Source organism: Platichthys flesus, chromosome 6 (genome assembly GCF_949316205.1).
Source record: "Platichthys flesus chromosome 6, fPlaFle2.1, whole genome shotgun sequence".
In the NCBI taxonomy this organism is placed as follows: Eukaryota; Metazoa; Chordata; class Actinopteri; order Pleuronectiformes; family Pleuronectidae; genus Platichthys; species Platichthys flesus.
Genome location: NC_084950.1, coordinates 4,056,673 through 4,083,101, shown reverse-complemented (window position 1 = coordinate 4,083,101; position 26,429 = coordinate 4,056,673). Strand labels below are relative to the sequence as shown.

Below are 26,429 nucleotides of genomic sequence, written 5' to 3'. Positions count from 1 at the left end.
GGGAGACAGGGTGACGCAGGCGAGGGACTCGCGAGGAGACGATGAAGCGGTGGTGGGCGGACGTCAGCGGGGGGTAGATTGAGATGGAGGAGGAAGAGGAGGAGGAGGAGGAGGAGGAAGTGGAGTCGAAATGATTAGAGGAGCCTTTTCCTGCAGTCGCTTGGTGGGAAGGAGAGAGCGAGCAAGACGCAGTAGTGAGAACATAGCTGGGAGGAGGTGTGATGGCATGGGAGAGAAAGAGGAGAGGCAAGCTGAAGAAGAAGAAGAGGAGGATGAGGAAGAGGAGCAGGAGAGGACAAGGTGGAAGAGGAAGGTGGCCCGGCGCCCTGCTGCTTATCCTTGAACACTCTAAGGAGATCTCTCGTTCCATCTCCTCCCTCTTTCTCCTCCAGACACACACACACACACACACATATACAAACACACACACACACACTGGCACATGAGGGTGCTGTTGCAATTAAACCGGCGCAGCATGGAGCCCAGATTGAGAGAGAGAGGGAGAGAGAGGGAGAGAGGACTCCACGCTGCATGAACACTACCCCTGGAAGAGAGAGAGGGAGAGAGGGAAGTGAGGGAGCAGAACAGTTACAGAGAGGACAGAGGGAAACGGAGTGATAATGGGGTTAATGACGGAGAAATAGAAGAATAGGAGCAGTAATTACACTTATGGCAAAACAGATTTCTAGTGTATGCCGCGGCTGATGTTGTGAGATAAACTGTCGTCCTGGTTTGAGTCATCGCTGCAGAGCTGTGTGTGTTTGTTGTTGCCCCAGTCCCGTGTTTTGTCGAACTATCCAATGGGAATCGTTTGTTTTTACCACCGCTGCTCCTGCTCGTTCCTCGACTGTGTCACTCAGCGTTTTGTTTTTTTTTAAGAAGAGGAAAAAAAAATTAACAAACTCAGGGACGACTCAATATTATTTCATCTCCTCGTGTTTTACTCTACAACTGGAAACTAGCGTGTTTTGAAGAAATCACTATTATAGAGTTGTAATGGGTAATACATCGCCCGCAGACCACACACCAGTAAAGAGGAACACTGCTCTGACAGATGAATTCATGAATGAACATTTTGACATTATCAAAATTTATCCTGATTAAAAAAAAACACACACTTCGATTCATTCATGACAGTTAGAGCAGGTTTTGTGTTTATTTGTGTGTGTGCACGAATGCATGCTCGTGTTGGCTTGTGTGCGTGTTGGAATGTGTGTGTGTGTGTGTTGTGCCCCACACACACACGTGCTGCACTATGTGAGTCGGAGCTGCCTTCACTGTTCTCACACAGGCTCGGGGAGACAGGTCTCTTTACACCAGACTGTGAGGAATCTCTCAATCAGAAACTGAGCTGCTGGGAGGAAACGTGCATTTAATGAATCAGAAATCTATTTTCCTATAGAATCTGCAGCACGGAAAGCAGAGCTGATAATATCAGAGTTTGATATCATACAATCTTTAATGATTTAGGGCCCAGACTTTGTTTTGTCTTATTACCTCTTCCTTTACAACTGCCTGTGTCGCTCTTATATCCTCGTTAGCTCCTGTCGTCATTACATCTAATCACCAGTCGTTTTTTAAAACATGCACTTAATTGCAGTGAATTACATTGGTAGAGGGTCAATTACAGCCACACTGTAAAATTACCAGTAATGTAGGGCTGTAGTGTAACAGTTCTCCCTTGTTGTATTGTTTTTCCTCCATTACCTTTTATGATTATCAGGCTCTTTAGGAAATGCCTCACGAGCTCCACTTCAATCAGGAGCGAGGCCCAGAGCGGCGGCGGCGTGTGTAATCTTTTGCCCTGTTACTGTGACGCAGCGCCATCGTCTCCCCCGCTGTGATTGGTTCTTTAATTAGCTCCTAACAAGAGCCTTCAGGAAGCCAGCATGCTGATTGGACGTCTTATTATTGCTAATTAGCTCAATTAAGTCATTAGGAGGGTCCTCAGCCTCGTTTCCTGGGGCCACACAGGTAGCGCTCCCTCCAACCGCACGCCCGTGTGCGATTGGAGGGAAAGACGGGGGAGGAGGGGGGGGGGGGGAGCGAAGGGAAAAAGTTATTCAGATCATCATTTCCACCGCAGTGTGTGTAATGACAGACGCTGATGTGTTCATCCATCTTACTTTCTAATATCCAGGCAAACACCCCACAGACACGTGCACACATCAAACATCAGCTCCTACCAAAGCTCTTTATTACCTCGACTCAGTGAAACTGTCTGAGTGTGGTTTGTTGGTCACATACATCATTTGTTTATGCTTTTGTGTGTGTGTGTGGGGGTGTGTGTGTGTGGTGTCCAGGTGTGAAATGGCCTGTGGTGGTTAAAAATACACATCTGGAGCAGAGAGACCACTCCATACCCAGATGTTCTCTTGAGAGACACACACACGCGCTGCAGTAAAATCATTTTGTTTTTAATTTGAGGGGTTCAGTGTTGTTTTTTTTTGTGTGTGTGTGTGTCTGTCTGTGTGTCCAGACATCAGCTGTGTCCGTCAGGTGTATATTTGTACAGAGGTTGACAGATGTTATTTTGATGAGTGTCGAGAGCGACAAAGGACAAAGAGAATAGACAACAATTAAACTATCACACAGACACACACACACACACACACAGACACACACACAATGTTTGCCATGAAGTCAGCCATGACATAATGTCTGGTCAAGCATGGTTGGGTGGAGAGGCAATTAGGAAAAAGCTACGTTTGTGCGGCAGGGTTTTTTCGACGCTGTGTCTCCAGCTCCAGCTGTTGTGTGCGTACAAATTGGTCAATTACTCTCACATGCCCAAGTGTGTCTGTGCGCGTGTGATCCGGTTAATGCAAACAAGTGTTAATTAATGTGTGATTCACATTAACCCTTAACACCGACGCGTGGTTGAAACAAAGAAGCGTGAGTGTAGCTATCAGCCACCCCCCCCCCCCCCCCCCCCCCCCCGAGCAGTAGGCACACAGATGTTTGGCCTCTGCAGCCACAGCAGCAGGATCAAACGTGACCTGATTGTTTGCTGCTGCTCCGATAACGTTTGTGCAGTGATGACTTTAACCCCGACGCTGCCCCCCCCCCCCGGTGAAAGCGTGTTGCAGAGAAAGTATTTTTGATTCGGGGGGGGGGGCTGGTGTTCAAACTGTGGAAGAGAGCAGTTGGTCTGAGTCACAGCGGCTACATCCTCGAAAGTGCCGGAGGGGTCACGGTGAGTTTATCTCTGAGTGAAGGAGAAGAGCTGCCGGCGGGGGGGGGACCTTGTGTGGGTTTAGCATCGGGATCAATTAGAGAGTGTGGATTTATTTTATTCATCACGATCGAATCGGAGGAATGTGGTGAAGCCAGCTCAAACTCTCCTTTAGCATAAAGTGTCTTAGACTTCAGGAGTCAAGGATATACGCGAGTGGCGTACTTGGCATGTTGGGAAAAGTCCAGACCAGTAACAAGGTCCATCAATTCCATTGCTCAGTCATTTACATTAGAGTTTGGCTCACGCTGCATTTTTGTGTCCTAGCCGAAGAGACAACTGAGGAGGCCCGACCTGAACCAGACAAGCATTCAGTTTTTCATCCGAACCAGGGCCCAAATCTGAATATCCTTTCACATGCCACCCTCTGATGTACATGCAGGTTGAAACGACCATACCATATTTGACGAGAGCAATTCAAGTCATTCAGAAAGGAGGGTTGTGCCCGTCTTGTCTTCTCTACCACAGAAGTCTGGGGCGGAAGATTCAGAGTCACTGAGGAGGCGGGAATCAGTGAAACAGACCATAATGAGGAATAAAGTGATGAGCACATCTTAGAAGAACATGATTTAGCAAAATTCTGTGTTGTAGCATTTGTGTTGTGTATTATTGATTATGACTGGGATTATAATGAGGGTCTCAGGATTGAGCTGGTGATGCCAAGAGGAGGTGAAGAGGTCATGGGGGGGGGGGGGGGGGGTGTATCAGACGTGAACTGGCTTCCCGGTGGATGATTTTTCCACATTTGTCTTCTCGGTAAGAGTAAACAACAACAGCCCAGATCTCAGTGGGATCTGTGGTGGATCCAGAGGAGGATCCAGAGCATCCAGAGGAGCAGTGCGGCAGGGAGAGACAGACAGGAAGGTGACTAGCGGAGCAGGAGAAACGCTGCGTGCGCCACAGACACAATGAAACGATGCCCTACAACCACCCAACTGACATCTCCTAGCTGGAAGTGTGTGTGTGTCTGTGTAAGCTTGTGTGCGTTTGCGAGCATGTATTAATATTGATTTAGCGTTCTGGCAGGGGGTCTTTGAACCTCACTTTCCCTGCTCCAGCCCCTCGAGACGTATCTCAGATCCACACACACATACACACACACACACACACACACACACCGCACAGACACCGCACACAGACACGCACACGCAGAGACGAAGTGGTGTCAGATGTAATTAATGACATAACCTGAAGCCTTGACAGAGAGACAGAAAGGCGCGTCTGTAGAAATGTGTGTCTGTGGAAGTGTGTGTCTGTAGATGTGTGTGTCTGTGGATACACACACAGAGCGGCGTGTTCTTGCATGTCTGGGTGTTTGTGAGCCGGAGTCGATGAGCGAGAGAAGAGGGCTAAACTGTGATTCCCAGTAGTGGCTCTGCTCTGCATGTGAACTCTCTTAAGTAGAGTGGAGGCAGCTCCAGCTCAGCACTTGTCTACGTGCGTGCGCCTCGGCGTGCACGTCAAACTGAATGTTTAATCCAAACGCTGCTGTCATGTTGCCTCTATCAGCTTTTTTTTTATGCTTATTAGCTGCAGAATAGAGAATTTACCAGTTTCCAGACAACAGCAGATTAAAGCCCCCCCGATAAGTCCTGTCGCTGGTCCTCATGGATTCCCACCTGGGCTTGAGTACAGTTAAATGAACATTAACATACAACAACACATAGGAATAAATACATATGTGTAAGGAGGAGGATGCTCTGAGTTCATGTTCACCATAGGTTAGCATGATCATTTCAACAAATCAGACTTGACTTTATTGTTGGAATCATTTATATCTCGTATATAAAGATGAACGATGTGTCTCCACTTCCTCCCACTGTCCAGAAAGGAAGACAAAATAATTTGATATACAAACGCTGCCATCTAACGCAACATATGTCTGTGCAGTAGCGATCGAGAGTTGAAGTATTTGTGTGTTATAAGAACTACATAAACTAAAAGAATCTTTTATGTATATAACAAGTATTCTGACTTATTCATTTTGGTTCCAAGTCCCATTTGTTAACATGGAGGAGGCGGGGTTTATGAGACCTGTAAAAGTCAGCCCCTTACCAGCCAGCAGGGGGCGATAGAGATGAATCGGCTTCTCTTTTGGCAATCTGTTATCTCGTCCATCTTTGTTGTAGAGTTGTTGTTTTTTCCATTGTTCTCCTTTGTCTGCCTTCTTTTTCCCATTGCTTTGTTGGTCTGCTTCTCTTTCCATCTTTGAGGAGTGTCTTTAAGTTTGCACACACACACACACACACACACACACACACACACACACACACACACACACACACACGCACACAAGTACATATAAATCTCTAGACGCATGTATATTTGATTCCTACCTCAGAATAATTAATAACTTGTGTTATTTATTTATTTGTTTGTATTTGAGGCTGACAGAAGTGTGTGTTTTTGTATGAGAGCGTGAAGAAGCTATTATTTTATTATTGATATGCAGTGCATAGAAGATTTAGATTATTTTGAGAGGGAACTCTTCTCTGTGTGGCACAAACTTCATTCATGCGTTTTTAAATTATATTTATCACTTTAATCTACACTTGAAATTTGAGATTTTACATGTTGTATAGAAAGGAAGTGTTCAGACCCCTTCACCTTTTTATATTCAACCCCAAAAAAATACTTCAAAGTACTTTTCTTCTAATTAATCTAATTTGAATTGAATTTCAATAGTTTTTTTTATCCTACATGTCGTCATTGACCTTTTTGCTGCCCCACCTTCTTAACTTGACTCGTCCACTTTCATGTGAGTTCAAATTCCCTTTTGTCATCTCACAGTTCAGCTGGATTTCACTCACGGGTCAAGAAATCAATGATTACAGCGATAGAATGAACAGGCCCTGAATGTCTGAGGTGTCTCTGCTCTCCCACTCTTTCCTAATGGTCTTCTTCTCCCAGTGAGGCTGTTACTGGAAGACGTGCCTTGCTCTTGGATGTTTGCAGGCGAGAACCAAACGCTGACTTAAGACAGGTGTCGTTTGTATCCAGGTGAACTTAACACCAGCACTTGTGGTACACTTGTGGTCCTTCAAAACTTCAGTTCTGTTTCCCTGTTTTCTTGTGTTATTGCCTGTTATGTTTCAAACTTCCTACTTATTGTCAATCACCTCAAGGGAAAGTCCCTGATAGGACAAAAAGCCCTTTGTTCCCTTGTGCATTTAATCCCCCGTATTAAGCCCTTCGGAGACAAAAGTAATCAACAGCTTGTTTCTGTGTAAGAGTGACCATGCTGCTCCTGGGGAGTCGGGGGGGGTGATTGTACTCCTTGTAGTCCTGATCATTACCCGGTCCCCCCCCCCCCCCAGCAGGAGACGTCTTTTCACCGAAACGTTACCTTGATTAGCCGTTCTTAGGAAAGCCCCAGGTGCACACATGCACACACCTGGACTAACTCATGCACATGTAGACACTGGCAGTAACAACAGGGGTTTAAGATAAGTTTTATAAGTGAGATGAAGGATTCTGTAGTTAGAGCTTTCACAGATTCAAGTTTCCTAACGTACAATAAAGTGAGGTGTTCGTAAAGAAGCTGATTTCAGACGTGCACTGAGTATTTTCCAGAGGGGGTGAATGTGAGAATTCAAATGTCCGATTCAGTTGCTCTTCAGATTTTCCACAAAAGTGAAGGAAACTCAAATCTCTCAGGATGAAAAGGAGGAGCCGTTATGATGAAGACGTTGACGAAGATGTGAACATGGAAATAAAACGAGATTTGAGGGTCTTTGGGCGAATAAGAGCCTGAACTGGCGTCAAGGTGGTTTAGACAAATCCCTGTGGTTTCTGCAGCTGAAGCTTTACGTCGTGTCCTTCCACCTGCTGCTCTACCTAGACGCCACCGCTTGCCTAAATATTCCAGAGATGATATTACGTTGGTGTGAACGCGTCTGATCTGGACAATGTGCTGTTGTGTTCTTCAAATGTGAAAGGCCGGGAAAATGTCTTCAACCGATATCTGGACATTTTCCACAGCTCACATCCTAAGATGGCCAAAGTAAGAAAGAGAGGGAAAGAGAGAAACACTCAAACGTCTTCAAACTGAGCCAGTTGTCCTCCGTCCTGCTGATGTTGTTGACGTCCTCCTCCGTTAGCTGTCCCTCTCGTCCAGGTTCTCTTTGGGTGAAATTAACACAGAATTTCTCCTTTGATAGATTCTGAATGTGTTTGCTTGCTCAGTTTTCTCGTAGCAGTTGTGTTTGCAGCCAACAGGCATCCTCCATCTCTGCTGCTCACCCACCCACACAAACACACATACACACACACACACACACACACACACACACACACACACACACACACACACACACACTCTCTCTCACATACGCAGTGTGTGGCTGAGGGAGGTCTCTAGCCATGGTTGCAGGTATCTGGCAGGCTTTTCCACACATGACCTAGTAGTGATTTACTGTCTTCATTAGCATGCTACAACACTGTGTGTGTGAGTCTGTGTGTGTGTGTGTGTGTGTGTGTGTGTGAGTGGGCGATGCGTTTGTGCTTTAGGGAGGTTCGGAGTTGGCTAGCCGTGTGTCTTTTGTGTTGAAGTTAAAAGTGTGTTTTTGGAATCAATAACAAAAGATTCTGCTTCAGCGTCTCCTCATATTCCTCTTTCTGCTCCGTGCCCTGCTACTCTGGACTCGTTCACTGTGTTTGTGTATTGTTTTTGTGACCACAGCGTGGTTCAGTTTGGCACGGCCTGGCATGGCACTGCGGTGTGTGTCTGTGTGTGTCTGTGTGTATGTGTGTGAGGGAGAGAGAGAGACAGGCAGGGTGGCTCTGTGGGGGATGAGGCTGGCCAGGGCAGGGGGCGAGGACGGACAGGCTGGACCAAGGTCACTCCTACTGTGTGTGTGTGTGTCTCTGTTTGTGTGTGTGTGTGCGTGTGCGTGTCTGTGTGTGTTCAACTATCCATGTCCACTTGGCCACCCGAGCAAAGCTGAGGATGTGGCTCTGTCTTCTCTTCCTTTGTATCTGTTTTAGTCTCCGTCACTTGAACATCTTGTGTGATGCAACACGAGGACAAATCGAAATCGTGACATAAAACTCCAAAAACTGTCAAATATAGATAGACACTATATCCTGGGCTGAAAACAAGTATTTGATCTAAAGAGAATTCAACAACAACTGTCATTTACCAAGAAAAAAAGAACAAACATTTTTCTGTCGGCTTCTTAAATATGACAACTTAGAGCTCTTTCTCCATTATGATATAATTTCCCTATTCTCTAATATCTACTCAAATAAATGTTAAGACCCGTCTCTACTCTGTGTTATCAATCTAACGGTCTGTCCCTCACCATATATGCCCCTGTCTCCCTCCCTGTCTCCCTCTCTGTCTCCCTCCCTGTCTCCCTCCCTGTCTGTCTCCCTGTCTGTCTCCCTCCCTGTCTCCCTCCCTGTCTCCCTCCCTGTCTCCCTCCCTGTCTCCCTCCCTGTCTCCCTCCCTGTCTCCCTCCCTGTCTCCCTCTCTGTCTCCCTCCCTGTTTCCCTCCCTGTCTCCCTCCCTGTCTCCCTCCCTGTCTCCCTCTCTGTCTCCCTCCCTGTCTCCATGTCTCCCTCCCTGTCTCCCTCCCTGTCTCCCTCCCTGTCTCCCTCTCTGTCTCCCTCCCCGTCTCCCTCCCTGTCTGTCTCCCCGTCTCCCTCCCTGTCTCCCTCCCTGTCTCCCTCCCTGTCTCCCTCCCTGTCTGTCTCCCTCTCTGTCTCCCTCCCCGTCTCCCTCTCTCTCTCTCTCCCTGTCTCCCTCTCTGTCTCCCTCTCTGTCTCCCTCCCTGTCTCCCTCTCTGTCTCCCTCCCTGCCTCCCTCTCTGTCTCCATATAGCTCTGTGTCTGTCTCTCTGGGTCCAGATGGGCAGTTTGCAGGTTAACTGGAACAGCTGGAGCTGCATTATTAGCATCCAGCTGTGAGCTCTTATTGGCTCTGCTCCTTTCCTCTTTTCCTGCTCCTGACTCCTCTCTTCTTCCTCTGTCACTATCAAGGGTTGTGCTTCACAGTAACAGCCAATGAAAGGTGGACGGTTAAGAAGGCGGCTGTGAATTATAGAGTTAGTTATGAAGGTTAACATCTTCCAATCCATGGATGATTTATGATTAGGCCTTTTTATAACATTTTCATAGATTTCCTAGGGATGTAATCATTTAAATGTGGTTTCATAAGGAGCCTGTTGGGCTGTGGTGTCCTTCTACCTTCTCCATGTGTTGACCCTAAACCTGGGAGGTGCACTCTTTGGTCGTCTAATAATTTCACATGACTTAAGTGTGTGTGTGTATGTCTGCGGGGGGGGGGGGGGCTTCTTCAGATGGAGTTTGTTGAACAGACAATTAAGCTCGTCTCTCAGGCCTTTCTCCCCAGTTTTTGTGTTCATGTTAGTGTAAGTGTGTGTGTGTAAGTGTGTGTGTCTATGTTAATGTTGTTGTTGTGGAATGGAGATTTGCTTTTTAGTGGTATTTGGATGCAGAGATGCAGCAGGGATAAGCCTGCTAGCTCCCTCTGACTCCCCCCGGGAGCACAGATTAAAGAAACACACAGACACACATTGGCAGAGATAGACATACTTTACACACACACGCACACACACACACACACACCAGTAAACAGCAGGGTAGGATTAGATAGAGAAAGGTAAACACACACACATATATCTGGTAGATTTAACACAAAAAAAGGAAACATTATTGAATCGTTAATAAACACAACAAACCTTTGCTCTCTCTCTCTACACCTTTCTCCGTCCGTGTCTTTTGTGTCTCCAGATGTCACACACACACACAGACACACACACACACAGACACACACTTCAGGGGTGACCCTCTCTCCATCACCTTGACAACTAGATCAGAGCCTTGATTACAGTTGCCGTGGTGATTAGCCCTGGATACAGATGTGCTTGCTAACCTGGATGTGGGGGGGGCTTAATGGGGGGGGGGGGGGGGGGGGTCCGTCCTCACTCTCCTTTATAGTATCTCAGAATCCGCTGCAGGGAATCCCTTCACATTCTGTGAGTGTAATTTAACAACTTTACCAGTGACTAAATAAAAAGCATGTGCAGTGGACTTCAACATACCTGTAATTAATTATAACATGCCCTCAACCTCCATCAACCCTCTTTATAAGTCCTGGTGGAGGACTTCTATAGCTCTAACAAGCAATCCACACGTAAACATATCGACACACACACACTCTGGATGTGCATCCAGGGGGCTGTAGTGGGGTTTAACATATGTAAACAGATGGAAGGATGGAGAGAGGATGGGAGAGAACGGGGGGAGGGGGGAGACAGTGAATAATAAAGAGAGAGGGATCTGAAGAACGGGGGTGACCAGAGAAAGAGAAGTACTTAAGTTGTAAAGGTTGTGTTTGGGAGTGACAAACTTGTACGTCTATATATATGTTTGTGTGTGTGTGTGTGTGTGTGTGTGTGTGTGTGTGTGTGTGTGTGTGTGTGTGTGTGTGTGTGTGTGTGTGTGTGTGTGTGTGTGTGTGTGTGTGTGTGTGTGTGTGTGTGTGTGTGTGTGTGTGTGTGTGTGTGTGTGTGTGTATCTTTTTTTTTTTTCACACAGAGTGATTAGGCTTATTCCCTCCTGGCCACTTTCAAGCTTTCAATTAAGATTCTAAACACAAATATACTCTGCATTCATTACTCTCATCCCTGCTAACGAGCTAAAAAGAGGTGTTTGTATATATGTGTGTGTGTATGTGTGACCGTGTGTGTTATTAGGTTTCCGTGTGTTGATTGGTTGTAGGCGATTATTCCCCCATTTTGCTGTAAAAGTCCAGGCTGGTGATTCCGGGGCCGGAGCGATGATGTGTGCTCGTCTTCTGTTTAAATATTAAAGGCTCATTACGTATGATAACACACAACTTACATGTCAGCTGCTCGTTGTCATGTCAAGTGCTCTCCTGATGACACTCAACGTCCCGGGTCGGAGTGTGTACGCCTATTTTTAGTTTCTGTCATCGACTGTGTGTGTGTCTGTGTGTAGTTAATGTGATATATCAGTATACACCTGCTTCCTGCTGTTGGAGGGCTCTTTTATGACTTCATTAACGAATCGGCCTGACCCACTGAACTGGGAGATATATTTGACTTGGAACCAGTAGATTCTCTGCTCTCTCGTTACGTTCGGCTGGTCCGTCCCAATTTGAAGGTCAGAGGTCAGAGGTCAAGGTCACTGCAACTGCTCCAAACACACTTTTGCTCATGTCAAATAATAACTCAAAAACGCTGCGAGGGTTGTTTTCTGTGAATTCTGACAAAAACAAATTAATTATTGAACTTGTTTTGGATTTAAAGGTCCAGTGTGTAAGAGTTGGGTGAAAGGGATCTGTAAAATAATCCTAGTGATGCTTACACTAGTGTGTAAGCATCTAAACTGTATGAATTGTTGTTTTCTTAACCCTAGAATGGGCCTTTATATTCAAATACTTTATACTTAGATACTTTACATTTACAACAGGAGCTGGTCCTCTCTATGGAGGGCACCAGGGTTTTCTACAGAAGCCCAGACTGGACAAACTAAACACCTGTTTGAGTTTTTATGACAACTAAAGCTACGTCAGGTTCGTTTCCATGTTTCGAAGGAGTGTGTGCGTGCGTGTTTGTGTGCACGTGTGTGTCTGTGTGTGTGTGAACCAGCTTGGATTTTCCCTATCAGATTACATAACAGTAGGAAGCTGGAGAGCTCTGTCTTGTCGAAGCCAAGTCCCTTCTTACAGACACACACACACACACACACACACACACACACACACACACACACGCTCAAATATGCTGGATTCGTGCTTCCTTTCATGATACACACAAACACAAACTGGTCATCGCCATATGCTGTGCTCGTCTGCCAACCCAGTGTTTGTCTGTCTGTGAGTGTTTGTGTGTGTGAGTGCGTTTCCATGAGCTGTGGTGATTAACCAGGGAGAAACTTTCTTTATTCATTACTGGTAAAGTGATGATGTGTGACCACCAGTAGAGTGGGGTTTCTGAGTAAAGTCCTTGTTTACATTAACCCAACTGTCAGTAAACATCATGAACAACACAACAGATGAAGAACAGGGATGATTCCACTGGAGCTTTTACTTCAACTGTCTGATAATACAAAAAGTCGACTTATCTTTGAGCAGCAATGACACAACAGTCCCTGTGAATAGGTCAGTGTGTTGAATCTGACTCAATAGTCGCAACTAGGGATGAGACTGTATGTTTTAATCCCATATGCAAGTATTGTGCACACGTATGAACACAGCACAAAGAAAAGAGAGAGATAGATAACACTGAATCTACTTTCCACGCATGACAACCAGGTTCCACTTAAAGCAGATGTGCACATGGACCTGAAGGTGCACACATGGTGTTGACCACAGATTAACACACAAACGAATGAGAGGGTCACTCAGTAGAAACAAACACCGGGGTGTGACTCTGCCTCCGATCTCCATTCAGCGAAATGTAAAATAAAAACACATGGATCCACGAGGAGCAAACAAATGATGGAAATATGAACAATTACCTCACAGAGAGAGAAGGATAGAAACAGACACGGAAAATGGAAGACGAGAGAGAGAGAGGGAGAGAGGGAGAGAGGGCAGGGAGAATGTGTGTGGGTGTTGTGTACTCACGGGACTTCAGCACTGCAGCATTCTTTCTGTGTGTGTTTGTCTGTGTGTGTGTGAGTGAGTGAGGGAGAGAGAGAGAAAGAGAGGGGGAGAGGGTGAGTAAAGGTGGGGGGTACTCTTGGGACCCCTCCAGCACTGCAGCAGGTTGTGTGTGTGTGTGTGTGTTATTCTCCAGCCCCCACACAACCAGTGGGTCAAGCTCACCCCCCCCCCCCACACACACACACCAGCCCCCCTGCCCCCGGTTGCCATGGAAACACACCTTGAGCGAGCCCCCCCGGGAGGTGCACACTCCTCCTCCTCCTCCTCCTCCTTCCGTCCACAGCGCTCCTCTCGGCTGCACTCCTTCTTTTCTTGCTGTCTCCCAGTGCCTCTGCTGCTCTCCCTCCATCAATCCCACCAGCCCTCGCTCCATCCCTCCCTCTCTCTCTCTCTCTCCAGTCCTCCCTCCTCTCCATCCCTCTCTCCTTCCAACCTTTTCTCCCGCCGCCTCTCCCCTCGCCGTCCTCGCCATCAATCGCCTGGCTTGGTTTACGGCCTCCAATGCCGCAAGGGACCACACACACACACACACACACACACACACACACACACACACACACACACACACACACACACACACACACACACACACACACACACACTTCCCACTGCTTTTTCACACACGCACAGTCTCAAATAGTGTGAGGAGGGGGTGGGTGGGTGGGTGAGGAGGAGCAAGGAAGGGTCGTAATGGGGAGGAAAGGGGGGGATGCAATACCTGTGGGGACCCCCCCCCCCCCTCCCCCCCTAAGCAACAGCTCGCTCAGAGACAGAGAGAGGAAGGGAGTTTGGGCGGGCAAGAGCACCCAAAGGAGTTTCCCAAACCAGACTAGGAAAGGGTTAAAAGGTGTGTGTGTCTGTGTGTGTCGTGCACACTGTATGTGTGTGTGTGGTGTGTGTCGTGCACACTGTATGTGTGTGTGTGTGTGGTGTGTAATAGAGGAAGGAAGCACCTCAGGGATCCATCCCCAACACAAATCAACGAGCTCATTTATGTTCTGCTGCATGTTACAGGGGTCCGTGATGAGGCCAGCTCGAGTGTGTGTGTGTCTGTGTGTGTGTCTGTGTGTGTGTCTGTGTGTGTGTATTGGTGTGATGGGGATGATGCCACCTGGTCCCTCTCCTCTGGTCAATTAGCAGAGAGAAAAGGAGAGGACGGTAATGGGAGAATGAGACTGAGAGAGACCATGACCTGTGTGTGTGTGTGTGTGAGAGAGAAAGATATTGTAATGTCTGACTACCTCTCTTTTGTGTGTCTCTTTCTTTTCTGTCCATCCCCAAATTTCCCAAATTCTGCCCAGGATACAAAAACCTCTGAATCGCACTAACGTCCATGTAGAGCAGAAAAAAGTTCATATTCCGATGTGCGATAACAAACTCTGAGTCCTAACCTTCACCCTGTCTCTCTCTCCTGCTCTGTCTCCTCTCATCCCTCTCTCCCCTGTGTTCTCTGTCCCAGCACAGGCCTCCCAGGGTTGTGTGTGTGTGTGTGGATATGTGTGTGTGACCCATAGTGAGATGACAGAGTCGTACAGAATCCTGCCGTTACGCTTTGCCTCACAGAGTGCATTTGATCCACCAGTGCAACACACACAGACACACACACACACACACGGACTGGGTCTCAGAGGGGGACAGCACACAGACACTGCGGTCCCCACACACACTGATCAAAACAATGTATTTGTCAGAAAAGAGAACTCTTTCATGGGACACACACACACACACACACTAACACACACACACACACACAGGCCTCTCTCCATGCCCTTGTTCCGGACAGCCCAATTATCTCCCTGCACCTCACTGTTTTCCCTTCAGTTCTCTCTCTCTCTATCTCTATCTCTATCTCTCTCTCTCTCTCTCTCTCTCTCTCTCTCTCTCTCTCTCTCTCTCTCTCTCTCTCTCTCTCTCTCTCTCTCTCACACTGGTTTTTATTGTTTTCAGTTCATCCTCTTTTATTTCCACTTTTCAATTTGGCTACCAGTGATTGACATTTAATTAGCGGCTGAAGCTTCATTAGTGCGGCTGATGGCTTTATGATGTCACCTGTGGAGACACACACTCGCACACATTCTCCCAACAACTGTTACATGCAGGGGGACACAAGGAAAAGACAAATTCATACAAAAGTATGATGTTGGTGGATAATTGTAATTTTTTTTAAATTGATCCATGATTGATTGTGTCGATCTTTGATTTTCGGATTATAAATGAAAATCTTTACTTGTTTAAGTTTCAGACCTTCAGTTGTTCATAAGCGATCTGAAGATGTCACCCTGGGCTTCAGGATGAATTATGAATTGTATAATATAAAACAAATGTCAGGATAATCAGGTAGTGAAATTATCTTTTTGGCTTGTGACCAAATACAAAAATTGCATAAGTGATTGAAGTCTTATGTGTAGAATGAGGAGTTTCCATTGCTTCTACTGTATAAATATATAGATGCTATAAGTCAGCATCATTTCACCGTTTGAATACCTGCAGAAACTTTGTTGCTCGGTGTGTGAGGATATCTTGGCCGCGTGGGAGAGGGTGAGGCGACTTCTGAGGAAAGCTTCGCCCCTGCGGAGGGCGAGAGCTTTAAGGTGTCTTCTACAGAGACCCACCCCCCCAACACAAACACAACCACACACAAACACACACCCTGAGATCACTGAAGCTTTGGTATTATTTGGTTATTCCCTATTTTTATCCGTGTGTCCATTTGTTTGTCTGTCATTTGCTTCTTCAGTTTAAAACAATAAAATGCGTGACATTAATTTAAAAGTGCTCCTCTACTATTACTTTAAATAATATTTGAATAATGACGAAAATATGGAATATGACTTTTTCTAAACTGGTCGTGCTGGTGGTGCTCCTCCCTCCCTCCCCCTCCCTCCCTCTCTCTCACTCTGTGTGTCTCACTCCATGTGACTCTCTCCTGCTGTTTCAATCTCAGAGTAAATGATAATGAAGCTCTATCTGTCTCAGTGTGTCTCGGACACACTGGCGCCCCACACAACCTAGCAGCCTTTGAGGCTTGTGTGTGTCTGTCTGTGTGTGTGCATGTGGGGGGGAGGAAAGGGATGTTTGGGGACCCGGACCACGGAGCGCACACTAACCCAGCCATACAATCACATGTGGCACCCACACACACACACACACACACGCTCACACACTATTGAGATGGGATTAGGGCACCCTTGTGTCGGCCTTTGAGGCGAGGAGAGATAGGAATCTTTGTGTGCGTGTGGGTATTAGTCAGTATGGGTGTCATGGATGTATGATTGAAGATGTTATTAACCTCAAGATCCCCTGCAGCTCTGCAGCTGAAGTTCTGCAGGCTTTGTGTGTGTGTGCATGCAAGTGTGTGTGCGTGTATACAAGGATGGCTGTACATTGTAAGGACCAGCTTGAGTTTTTAACCATTGGCCTGTGGACATCTGAGGTGAAGTGAGGACATGTTTACAGGCAAAGATTTGACACAGGGATCTGGGTGAGACGTTTAGTTTTGTCAGCTAATAGGTCCGAGGCGTGGGTGAGGTGCTGGGGAATTGGTTTTGTCAATGAGCGTTAGGGTAAGGGATAAAAAAAGGCAAAACATTGGATTGTCTGAGTGCATCTCTCAGGGTACGTGTGCACGGTGGTGTGTGTCTGTGTTTGTGTATATGTGTAACACTCTACGGGGGATCACAGATTGGCCCAAGAAAGACACCATCTGATGTCTCCAGGCAGCACTGTCCTACAGTGTGTGTGTCTGTGTGTGGGCGCGTGTGTGTGGGCACGACTGGGGTATTGGCCCCGCAAGGTAGAATGGCGATAAAGACAACAGGCGGGAGACCTTATCGTCAAGCGGTCCATGTGTGTGTTGGCGTGTGTGTGTTTATGACGCCCAACTTTCATCTGGCCTTTCACCGAGGGTGCAGTGATATCACTCACACCTTCTTAAAATAGACACGGATACACACAAACACACAGATACACACAAACACTGGTGTAATCCTCCAGTGAGAATGATGAAAATGGGCGGAGGGGTGTTGCAGACAGTCTCTTGTGTGTTGACTAATACAACTTATTTACATCAGAGCAGTATATGTACAACAGTGTGACTCATTTTACAATAATTGGAAGGGGGGGGGGCATAAGTTAGGTTATAGTTGTAAGGTCCAGAAGTGTAAAGTGACTTATTTCCAGATATAAGAGATATAATTATTATTATTATTTTAATTATTATTATATAATGCCTCGCTCTGTTCTTTCATCAGTTTCATTTTCTCATACAGGTCAAATCAGAGGTTTCCCAGTGAGATCTAGTCCTTGATTAAACTGGTCCGTTTGGAGTCAACTTCTAAATGATGGATTAAAATAGTTTTTGATATAAGATGATAAGAATCTAAAGGATACCCTTATGAACTTGTGTTAATTTGAATTCCTGTGTAACAGTACTACACCAATTTAAATATCTAAGTCCTATCGTTTTGTGTTGTGAAGCTGTTTTGTGTTATGTTTGACCTTGTTTGACCTTGATGGCCTCTTAGCCTGAAACCTATAAGGTTGCATGTTGTTTTTATTTATTTATATAATTTTAATATGAAACAACTACTCCTTTAATATTTATGTCTTGCCCCGATCCACCCAGATAGATACTGCTGTTGGTGCATTCTTGGTTTTCATAGCACCCCCACTCTAACTAATCTAAACTAATGGCCGTTTCTTGCCATAATCCAAGAGTTAAGATGATGTAAAATTACAGGGTTGAACTATTCTCTTCTTTAAGCCCAGGACTTCCAGACCCCACTCCCTATTTGTATCTTTACAAGTTTCCCCCCCATTTTAAAAGATAACCAGACACCCATGGTGAGGGGTTTGAATCGGAGCCCACACAAATTAATCAGCGACTGATGGACCAAGAGGGACTATAGGGAGACATGATAGGGAATGGGCATAGTGAGGGATGGTTGAGTGACTGCAGTGGGGGAGGGCAGATAACGAGGACAGAGGTAGGGAAGGAAGGATGGCTATAGGAAGGGCAGATCATCCACAGCCCCAGTGGGGAGGACAGGCAATTACCAGTTGGGGCAGATACGGCACTGGGGCTAGTCTGTGTGTGAGAGTTGGGGGAGTGCAAGGAAAAAAGAAATGAGATTTTGCAGCGGGGGAAAAGAGAGTTTGAGGTTCCGCCCGGGGCTTCTCCTCCTCCTGACCTGCTGATGGGGCTTTTCCGTCTGTGTGGGTCAGTTTATGTCAGACTGAGCACTTTTATCATGTGGCGTCCCACAGGGCTCTGTTGTGGAGCCTATGTTGTTCTTTATATATGCTACTCCTTGGGAAGATCTCGAGCTGTTATAGTGGCACATCTAAACATTTTTATGGTGATCATATTCAGTTTTATTTTACCATATAAAAGGATTTAGACAACGGATAACTGCCTTCAGTTAAAAGTTAATAATACAGAAGCTTATATTTTTATTTAATTTCAATAATGTCATCCATCTACATTTTTTAATGCGGAATATTGAGCAGTTTTAATCTTAATTAGAATTGTTTATTTACTATTCAACTATTATTCTTTTTTTCACTTTATTTGCTTCTGGTTTTCCCATCTGTAACGCAGGTCTAATTTACGCATTTCTATAACTTGATTTTCCTTATAATATTTTTATTGCACATATTACTCAGTGTTTTTTAAATAATTGCATTTAATATATATCTATATGAATAACATTAAACATTGCAATGGATGTGACCAGGGACAAAACGTTCCTTCACCTCATGTTGTGTCATGAGTCATGATTTGTCAAAGTGTAACTAATATCGTCCCAAAATATTGCAGCAGAGCATTGATTGATGTCACTGATGTAGTTCCTGTGTTGTCGTACACAAGCGTCTTTATATAAGTGGCATTTCAGTATTTATCTGATTTGTGTGTCAATTTCTGTTTGTGCACGAGACATCTGTTGTTTGTGTCGTGTCAGTATTTTAATATAATGTCATATGTTGCTGTTTTCATGTGTTTAATCCAACCTACACATGTGTGTCTGTCTCCTATTTGCAGAGGAGGGCATCAATCACGAGTGCAAGCTGTGTAACCAGATGTTTGACTCACCTGCCAAGCTGCTCTGCCACCTGATAGAGCACAGCTTTGAAGGCATGGGAGGTACCTTCAAGTGTCCCGTCTGCTTCACAGGTGAGAGAGAGACACACACACACACACAGACAGACACACAAACACACTATCAGGTTCAAGGACAGCAGCACAGATAACCGCTACTCACTCGCATCCTGTTTGCTTTGTGCTCGAAACGGACACGGAAACATGGAGATGTTTAGTGTGTCTGTAAATAAAAATGGACGACGTTACAGCTCCCTGAAAGAGAAGCCAAAGTGTCTGGGTCGCCCTCTAGTGGCCGGCTGCAGTATAGGTCATAGAACCCTCCACCTCCATGTTAGTGAATGGGACATGGATCAAAATATAAAGTCAAAATACGCGTCAGATTTTTATTTATCAATTAAGGTATTTCTTATCGTATACTGATACTTGTTTAAGTGCGAGTTTTTCAAATGTCCTGATTGACAGCTCGGGCTATTTTTAAACCTTGACCATGTTGTTTTTTTCTTGATCCGCTTCCAGAAAGTCTGAGTGTCCTCTTACAGAGATATTAAGTAACCTCCTTCAGTTGTTATCTGGCTTCCTAACTCAAACTTGGATCCAGGAAAAATTGTATGTAGTGTATTACGATCCTCTTACTTTATTTATCTTAAGATCTGCTGTCATCCCGGGTCAGAGGGGCTCAAACAATAAGACAATGCATACTCAGTGAAAGAGAATAGAACCAAATGAACAAAATAGACGTAAAACCCAGAACATTTCCTTGACGCTGGGCCGGTGCCTGGATCTTCCCTCACATCAGCTGTGGAACCTGTTGTGGCTCAGAAATGACTCCCTCTGGTTCTCCTCACATCAGCATGCATTCAGATAATGTGCTTTAATGGCTGCAAAGGTTTTTGGGGTTTTGGCGGAAAACAGCAAGAAACACATTAGGAATATTCATTGTTTTAGCATTTCTAACTTTGGGAGGGATATGGCAGCGGGGGGGTGCCCGTGCTTAAGAGGAGCCGGCCGCATGTGTGTGCAGGAGTTCATGCAGTGACACCACAAAGCAAACAGGCAAAATATGAGGCAACTTTTTACATTTGCAAACCACTCGGGGGGGCCGAAAAACAAAATGCTGGATGACCAAATTAGACCTTTGGTGTTCTGAGATCTGTCGGACACGGAACAGTTTCTTACCAACGACACAGTCTGCACCTTTGCTCGCCCCCCCCTCCCCCCTCCCTTGTTCCATCTCTGACTGAATCCCCACATGCTCTATCTCTCCCTCTCTCTCCTTCTCTCTCTCTCTCTCTGTGACTCCATCTTTTCCTTTCCCTTTTCCCCCTCCCTCAGTTGTTGAGTTAGTCTTGTGTTGTGTGCCTGCACCCCCCCAGGTACACAGCAATGCTTTAAACTTTAACTCTATTCCTTAGTGGCTTATGAATTAGTAAGATGGGCACCACTCCTACGGGGAGGCTTAATAATTCAACACACACGCACACACACACACACACACTCGCAGTGAAATCCAAAAGTTTACTGAAACAAAGGGGAGAGAAAGAAAAAAGTGAGTGAGACAACACTGGAGCGGAAATTAAAAAAAGAGATGTGAGATAATTTATTGATAAATATCACAAGGTCTGCTGAGGATAGCTCTCTCCCTCTTTCTCCTGCTCCCTCTGCTGTCTTTCTTTCCATCCCCTGTTCTCCCTCCTTTCCCTGTATAAGCTCCTCATTTGCTTTGTGGGTTTTTGTGCTTATTGCAACCAGACACCCAGTTGTCCTTTGGTTCGTCCCCTGTAGTAGATAGTCGAGTGATTGTTTTATCAGTTTTCAGTCACACAAACACAAACATGTCTCAGTGGCGACCTCCTCCTCCCGTTCACCTCCAACCTGCAAACATATGCAGGAAGCTTTTCGATACCAGGTCTGAACAGGGCCACAGTGATGCAGATTACCCGTTAATGGGCGACTCTCCTCTGTCAGCTCATTTTGATGATGGAGGCGTTGATGCCTTTACAGACAGTGTGTAACCTGTGCCGTGTTTCTTCCTCTCCCAGTGTTTGTGCAGGCCAACAAGCTCCAGCAGCACATCTTTGCCGTCCACGGACAGGAAGACAAAATCTACGACTGCTCCCAGTGTCCGCAGAAGTTCTTCTTCCAGACAGAACTACAGGTAGGTCACCCTTAATCCTGTCTGTGTGCTGAGCTGCCTCGTTTGTCTGTGTCCCGCTCCCTTCTGGCGTGGATGAGGAAAACGGTGTCTGCAGGGACGGACGGTTTGTCTCACGCTGTCGTGGCCGACGAGAGTCAATGTCAGGAAGTGCAATAATTATTCCAAAGGCTAAACCTAGTTTTGCGGCCCCCGTCTAACGAGGCTCGCTCCTTCCCTCCACAGAGAGCACGTTCATTACCTGTTTCTGTCCCTCACTCACACAATCCTCTATTTCCCTCCACCCTTTTTCTTTTCATTCCTCCGTCCCCCTCTTTCCATCTCTCCTCATGAGGTCCGAGCAGGGTTCTGGCAGGCTTCATGTCATTAGGGTCCAGACACATTTCAGTGTGTGTGTGTGTGTGTGTGCATATGAAAGAGAAGAGCGGCTATAAGTCACCCTAGAGTAGGTCCTGGAGCAGCTGTGGCCTGGTCCGTGATGATGTAAACCCTCCCGTCCTCTTCCATCTTTTGTCCTCCTGTTGGCAGCAGACCAGTGACCTGCAAAATCTTCAGGTTAAACATCAGTCCTGTTAAAGGTGAAATCTGCAGCTTGTGCCGTCGCTCGCTGGCCGAGTTCAAGACGGAACAGGTTATTATGGAAAGTCTCGTGAACGCCTGCAGCTCCGTCCTTTTTGAAGATAACTCAGGGAAACTGTCAAACAGGACACGTGCAGCTATCACCATGTTACCACAGATTACTGTCCCTTTTTGAGTTATAAATATAAATGATCACAGTTGACAACAGGGCTGAAATTTAACTTGGGGAAAAGAATCTTTCATGTTCCATGTGCCTATTATTCTCTTAAACCTTAAATCATTAAACGTTAAGGTGTTTTAATGTAAGGAGTTAAGTTAAGGTCAAGTTTGAGGTTTGGAGGAAGATGTTCTCGTCCGGCCACCACGCGCGCACACACACACACACACACACACACTCACAAAGTGGCAGTGACATAGGGCCTAAGGGGGGGGGGGGGAGACATATGGCCGGCCAGTCCATTTAACAGCAGGATGACTACTGGACCCTGTCGGTTAATGTCCACACGCAGGCTCCTCTCACACCTGATCACCTCCACACACCTTTACATACATGCATAAACACACACACACACACACACACACACACACACACACACACACACACACACACACAAACTCTGTATGACCACACAAACACCAACACTCCTCAGGTCAATTATCTTCTGCAGACCTTTTTTCTAACTTTAATAAATTGTCAACTATAGTTTTATTTTGTAAGATTCTGAGTTGTGTCAGACTACACACACTACACACAACACACAGCTATGAGACTTTAACAGTTTTTAACCCTAAAAGATATTATTTGATCCATGTTGATAATAATAATTCCGGCTGTGCCTGATATCAAGCTAACTATTAATTAAAATGTTTAAACATCTAAAAGCTCCTTTTTCGGATGAACTTGGACCAGAATATTGTGAATTTTTGTGATAGTCTTATTTGACAGGTTATTGTATAGCAATAAGAAAATCTATGAGGATAGAAAGCTCATCGACTCATCAGAGTTTAATTGTGTTGTTTTTATTCCAGCTTAGTTGAGCTCAGTTCAGCTTCTTCTTCCTTTCCCTCTCAGCTCCTCGTACGTCTTTCTCTTTGGCTGCTGCACTGTGGCTATATCCATCTTGTTACTCTTTGGTCCTGACCCAAGTGTGTGTGCAGCGAGTGTGTGTCTGTGTGTGACTGTGTGTGTTTGTGTGAGAGCAAGAGAGAAAACTTGCAGCCTGAGCCCGACCTGCTACAGCTCCATTGCCCCATGGGAGGGTTCTCTAAGTGGGCTAGACAGAAAGGCTGACTGAGGGAGATGGAGAGCTACAACCATGGAGGTTAATGCCGCTGCTTGCTGTTAGCGTGCGTGCGTGTGTGGTTCCGGGCCTTACTAATATTGTAGGGACCTAAATCTATTGACACATTATGAGGACGCGTCTTCCTTCCATAATGTAAATCATTAAATATTCAGCTGTTTTAAGACAAGGGAAGGGGGGGTGAGGTTTAGGTTGAGGCAAAGTTTGAGGTTTCGCAAGTTGGTATAGTTCATGTTAAGGTTAGAGTGGGTCAGCAGGAAGTTAATGCTATAGAGACAAGACTATGTGTGTGTGTGTGTGTGTTTGTGTGTGTGTCTGTGTGTGTGATGGACTGAGAAGCCCGGTTTGCCAGATAGAAAAGACTTCTGGCCTCTTCCGGCCCCTCAGAGGAGCCGTATGATGTTGAGCTCCCTCCCTCACACAGACGCACACCCCAGAGTCACTGCCGCACAAACACGTCACTGCATCATCTCCTCTCCCTCCCGACTGCACCCCCCCCCCCTCTCTCCGTCTCCCCCTCCGCACACAAAGGCTCCTCGCTTTCTCTCCTCCTCCGCTCCCTCACTCACTCGCTTTCTCACGTCGGTCCATCCATCCATCCCCTAGGCCCAAAGTCTGAGACCACCATCCCAATCTCGAGTTAGCAGGGGGGGCCACAGTTTCTCAAGTTTTCTCACCCTCCTCTTTCTCCCTCTCTCTATCTCTCTCTCTCTTTCTCCCTCCCTTGCTCCCTTTCTCTCTCTTTGACTCCCCCATCTGTCCCAGAAGAACCAGCCCCTATGCATATTTTAGCCCCTCTCCTCTCTTCCTCTCTTCAGTGCCTCTCCCCAGTGCCCCATAAATAGTGCAGACGTAAGCTGGTAAATAAGAAATGTTTTGGTGTGTGTGTGTGTGTATGTGTGTGTGTGTGTGTGTGTGAGTAAATAAGAAATGCTGTGGCCCTGATCAGTGAGGCCCTTCTGGATCTCACTCTGTCTTTACTTCCTGACTTCACGGACGACTTTTCCCATTCTCAGTTTTAGTCTTTAACGTTTTCTTCTGCTTTGCTTTCTTTGTGAGTATGTTAATTTGTTTTGTCTATTTGTGCATTCTTTCTTGCCTTTGTTTGTTTGTTGATTTGTTTGTTTTGTTGATTTGTTTGTGCTTTCTTTCTTTATTTTTCAATTCCTTTTGTTTGTTGTTATGATTGTTAATTTAAACAATTTTTTTTCTCTCTTTCTTTCACTTGTTTGCTTGTTTGTACTTTTCTTCTTTCTTTCTTTCTTACCTTCCTTTGTTCAGTAGTTCGTGCTTACTCTCTTTCTCTCTTCCTTTTGTTTGTTTGTTCATTCCTGCTCTCCTTCTTTGTTTCAATGTTTTTAAAATGTCAGTTTTTCACCAACAAACAATTGCTTTTACATTTAAAAGACAGATACACATCACTAAAGATTGTTTAATCCATCCATTCATCCATAATGGGAGGATAGATGAGTGCATAATGTGATCAGACCTCAAACATCTGGAGTTTCTACAGCTGTGTGATGGTTTTCAGAGTCTCTCTCCTGCTCTATATCAGCTCCGACTCTCTCCCCTGTTACTTCACCTGACAGACTTCTGGAGCTCCACATTTTTCTTGCGCCTCCAGGGGGAGCTATCCTGCAGATCCTGCCCTCAATGTTTCCCTCCATCCCTCCCTCCATCCATCACTTTTGCACTCCTCCCCGATCATCCCTCTTTTTCTTCTGCCTCTGCATCCGTTGTGCTACTATTTCCTTTAGCCGTGGTAAATATTTAAACACTGTTAGATGGGTGGATGGCTGGTCAGAGGAATAAATGGAGGGATGAGTTGATGGATGCGGATGTGGGGGGGGGGGGATTCCTCTTTCTTTATGTGCGGATAGCCTCTGCTGATCTTTCCTCGCTCTCTTCTCTTTCTCTCGCTCCCGTCTGATGGTGATTTCTGCATGTGCACAGACACCTATACAGATAAGCTGTTCCCTTGTGGAGACAATTAATAGAAGATATAGTGCACAGATGAATGGATGGATGGATGGATTGAGGGATATAGAGAAATAAGCATCCTGACAGAATAACAGACGTACAGAGGTCTAGTCACATCTGAAGTCACAGTTTGACTTCTTCCACTGATACTCCAGCATATCAGCATCGGTGTGTTATTAATTTGCAGCCAGTATGAGGTACTGCAGCCTGAAGATATCGACCAGTCTCCTCTTACTGCAACATATCTATACCTGCGGAAAAATCAATATTTAAATCTACGCCATCAAATCACAAGTGATGAATTTTGGTTGGTTAATGCAGAGCGGAGGGTATCTAGGTAGACAGTTCATTAAGGTTGGTTCAGAGTTGTGGGTGTGTGTCTGTGTGTGTGTGTGTGTGTGTGTGTGTGTGTCTCTGTTTAGTAGTCTGTCTGTGAATAATGTTGTCTTTGTCTTTGTCTGAATCTAAGAGCCTCACTGTCTCCCTCTAACTGAATTATGGAAAGGTGTGGATGTGGCTGAACTGGCAATAGGATTTGTATGTGTGTGTCTGTGTGTGTGTGTGTGTCTGTGTGTGTTTGTGCTTATGTTTGCCAGTGTCTGGGTGTTGCTGTCAGTTGTGAGTGTTGTGTCAAGTACGTACTCTGATCCATGTATCCCTTGGCTGTGTGTGTGTCTGTGTGTGTGTGTGAATTTGATCCGTAGATCCCCGTGGCGTTGCAGGGGAGCGTACTCAGCTGCCCCACTGCTCACTGGGAGAGACTGTGTTATTAGAATGGGGACCTGGGAGACACATGCACACGCACACACACACACACACACACACACACAGTCTTACCTCCCTGAATCCCTGGACCTGAAGCTGTTTGCAGCAGGGGAAAGACAGACGGAAACAAAAAGAGATTCAAAACAAAAGAGAGGGGAACAGCCTTACCCGCAGTACCCCCATAGAACCACCGTTTCTAGTGTTGCTGCAAGTAAATGAGCAGAATGTACAGAAACAAAAGCTGCTGCTGTCGCTGTGTTTAATTGTCCTTCTGTCTCGGAAGACTTTCCCTCTTCTCCGACCACCTGAGGAAATAATACAGACAAATTGTGTCTGTTAACACTGTTGGGATTTTTCCGCACATTCACACTGTGAATACAAAACACCTTCCGCTCGAGCTGGATGCAAATGGAAGAAAGAAAATCTCGATATGGGATCAGTTAATCATCTGGAAATGTTAGATTTATGTGTGTGTCTGTGTGTACACCTGTGTGCGTCTGCGTGGATGCTTTTTCAGAAAACAGTCGGTCGCACGCGGTGAAGAAAAGACGAGTCAAATGAAGTTACTTTGATGCTTTGATGTAAAGCGGGGGAACAAATAGAAAGATGCAAAGAGACAGAAAAGAGACAGAAGAAGACAATGTGAGAAAAGAGATAAA

General features: G+C 45.8%; 1 protein-coding gene across 1 annotated transcript in view; it reads left to right on the top strand.

The window, feature by feature from the left end:
• Positions 1-26,429, top strand: part of znf423 (zinc finger protein 423) — a 127,208-nt gene that overhangs the window by 94,183 nt on the left and 6,596 nt on the right. Inside the window, exons 19-20 of the mRNA XM_062390643.1 lie at positions 18,934-19,065; positions 21,033-21,148. Of these exons, the coding sequence (XP_062246627.1) occupies positions 18,934-19,065; positions 21,033-21,148 (248 nt within the window). The remainder of the gene's footprint in view (positions 1-18,933; positions 19,066-21,032; positions 21,149-26,429) is intronic.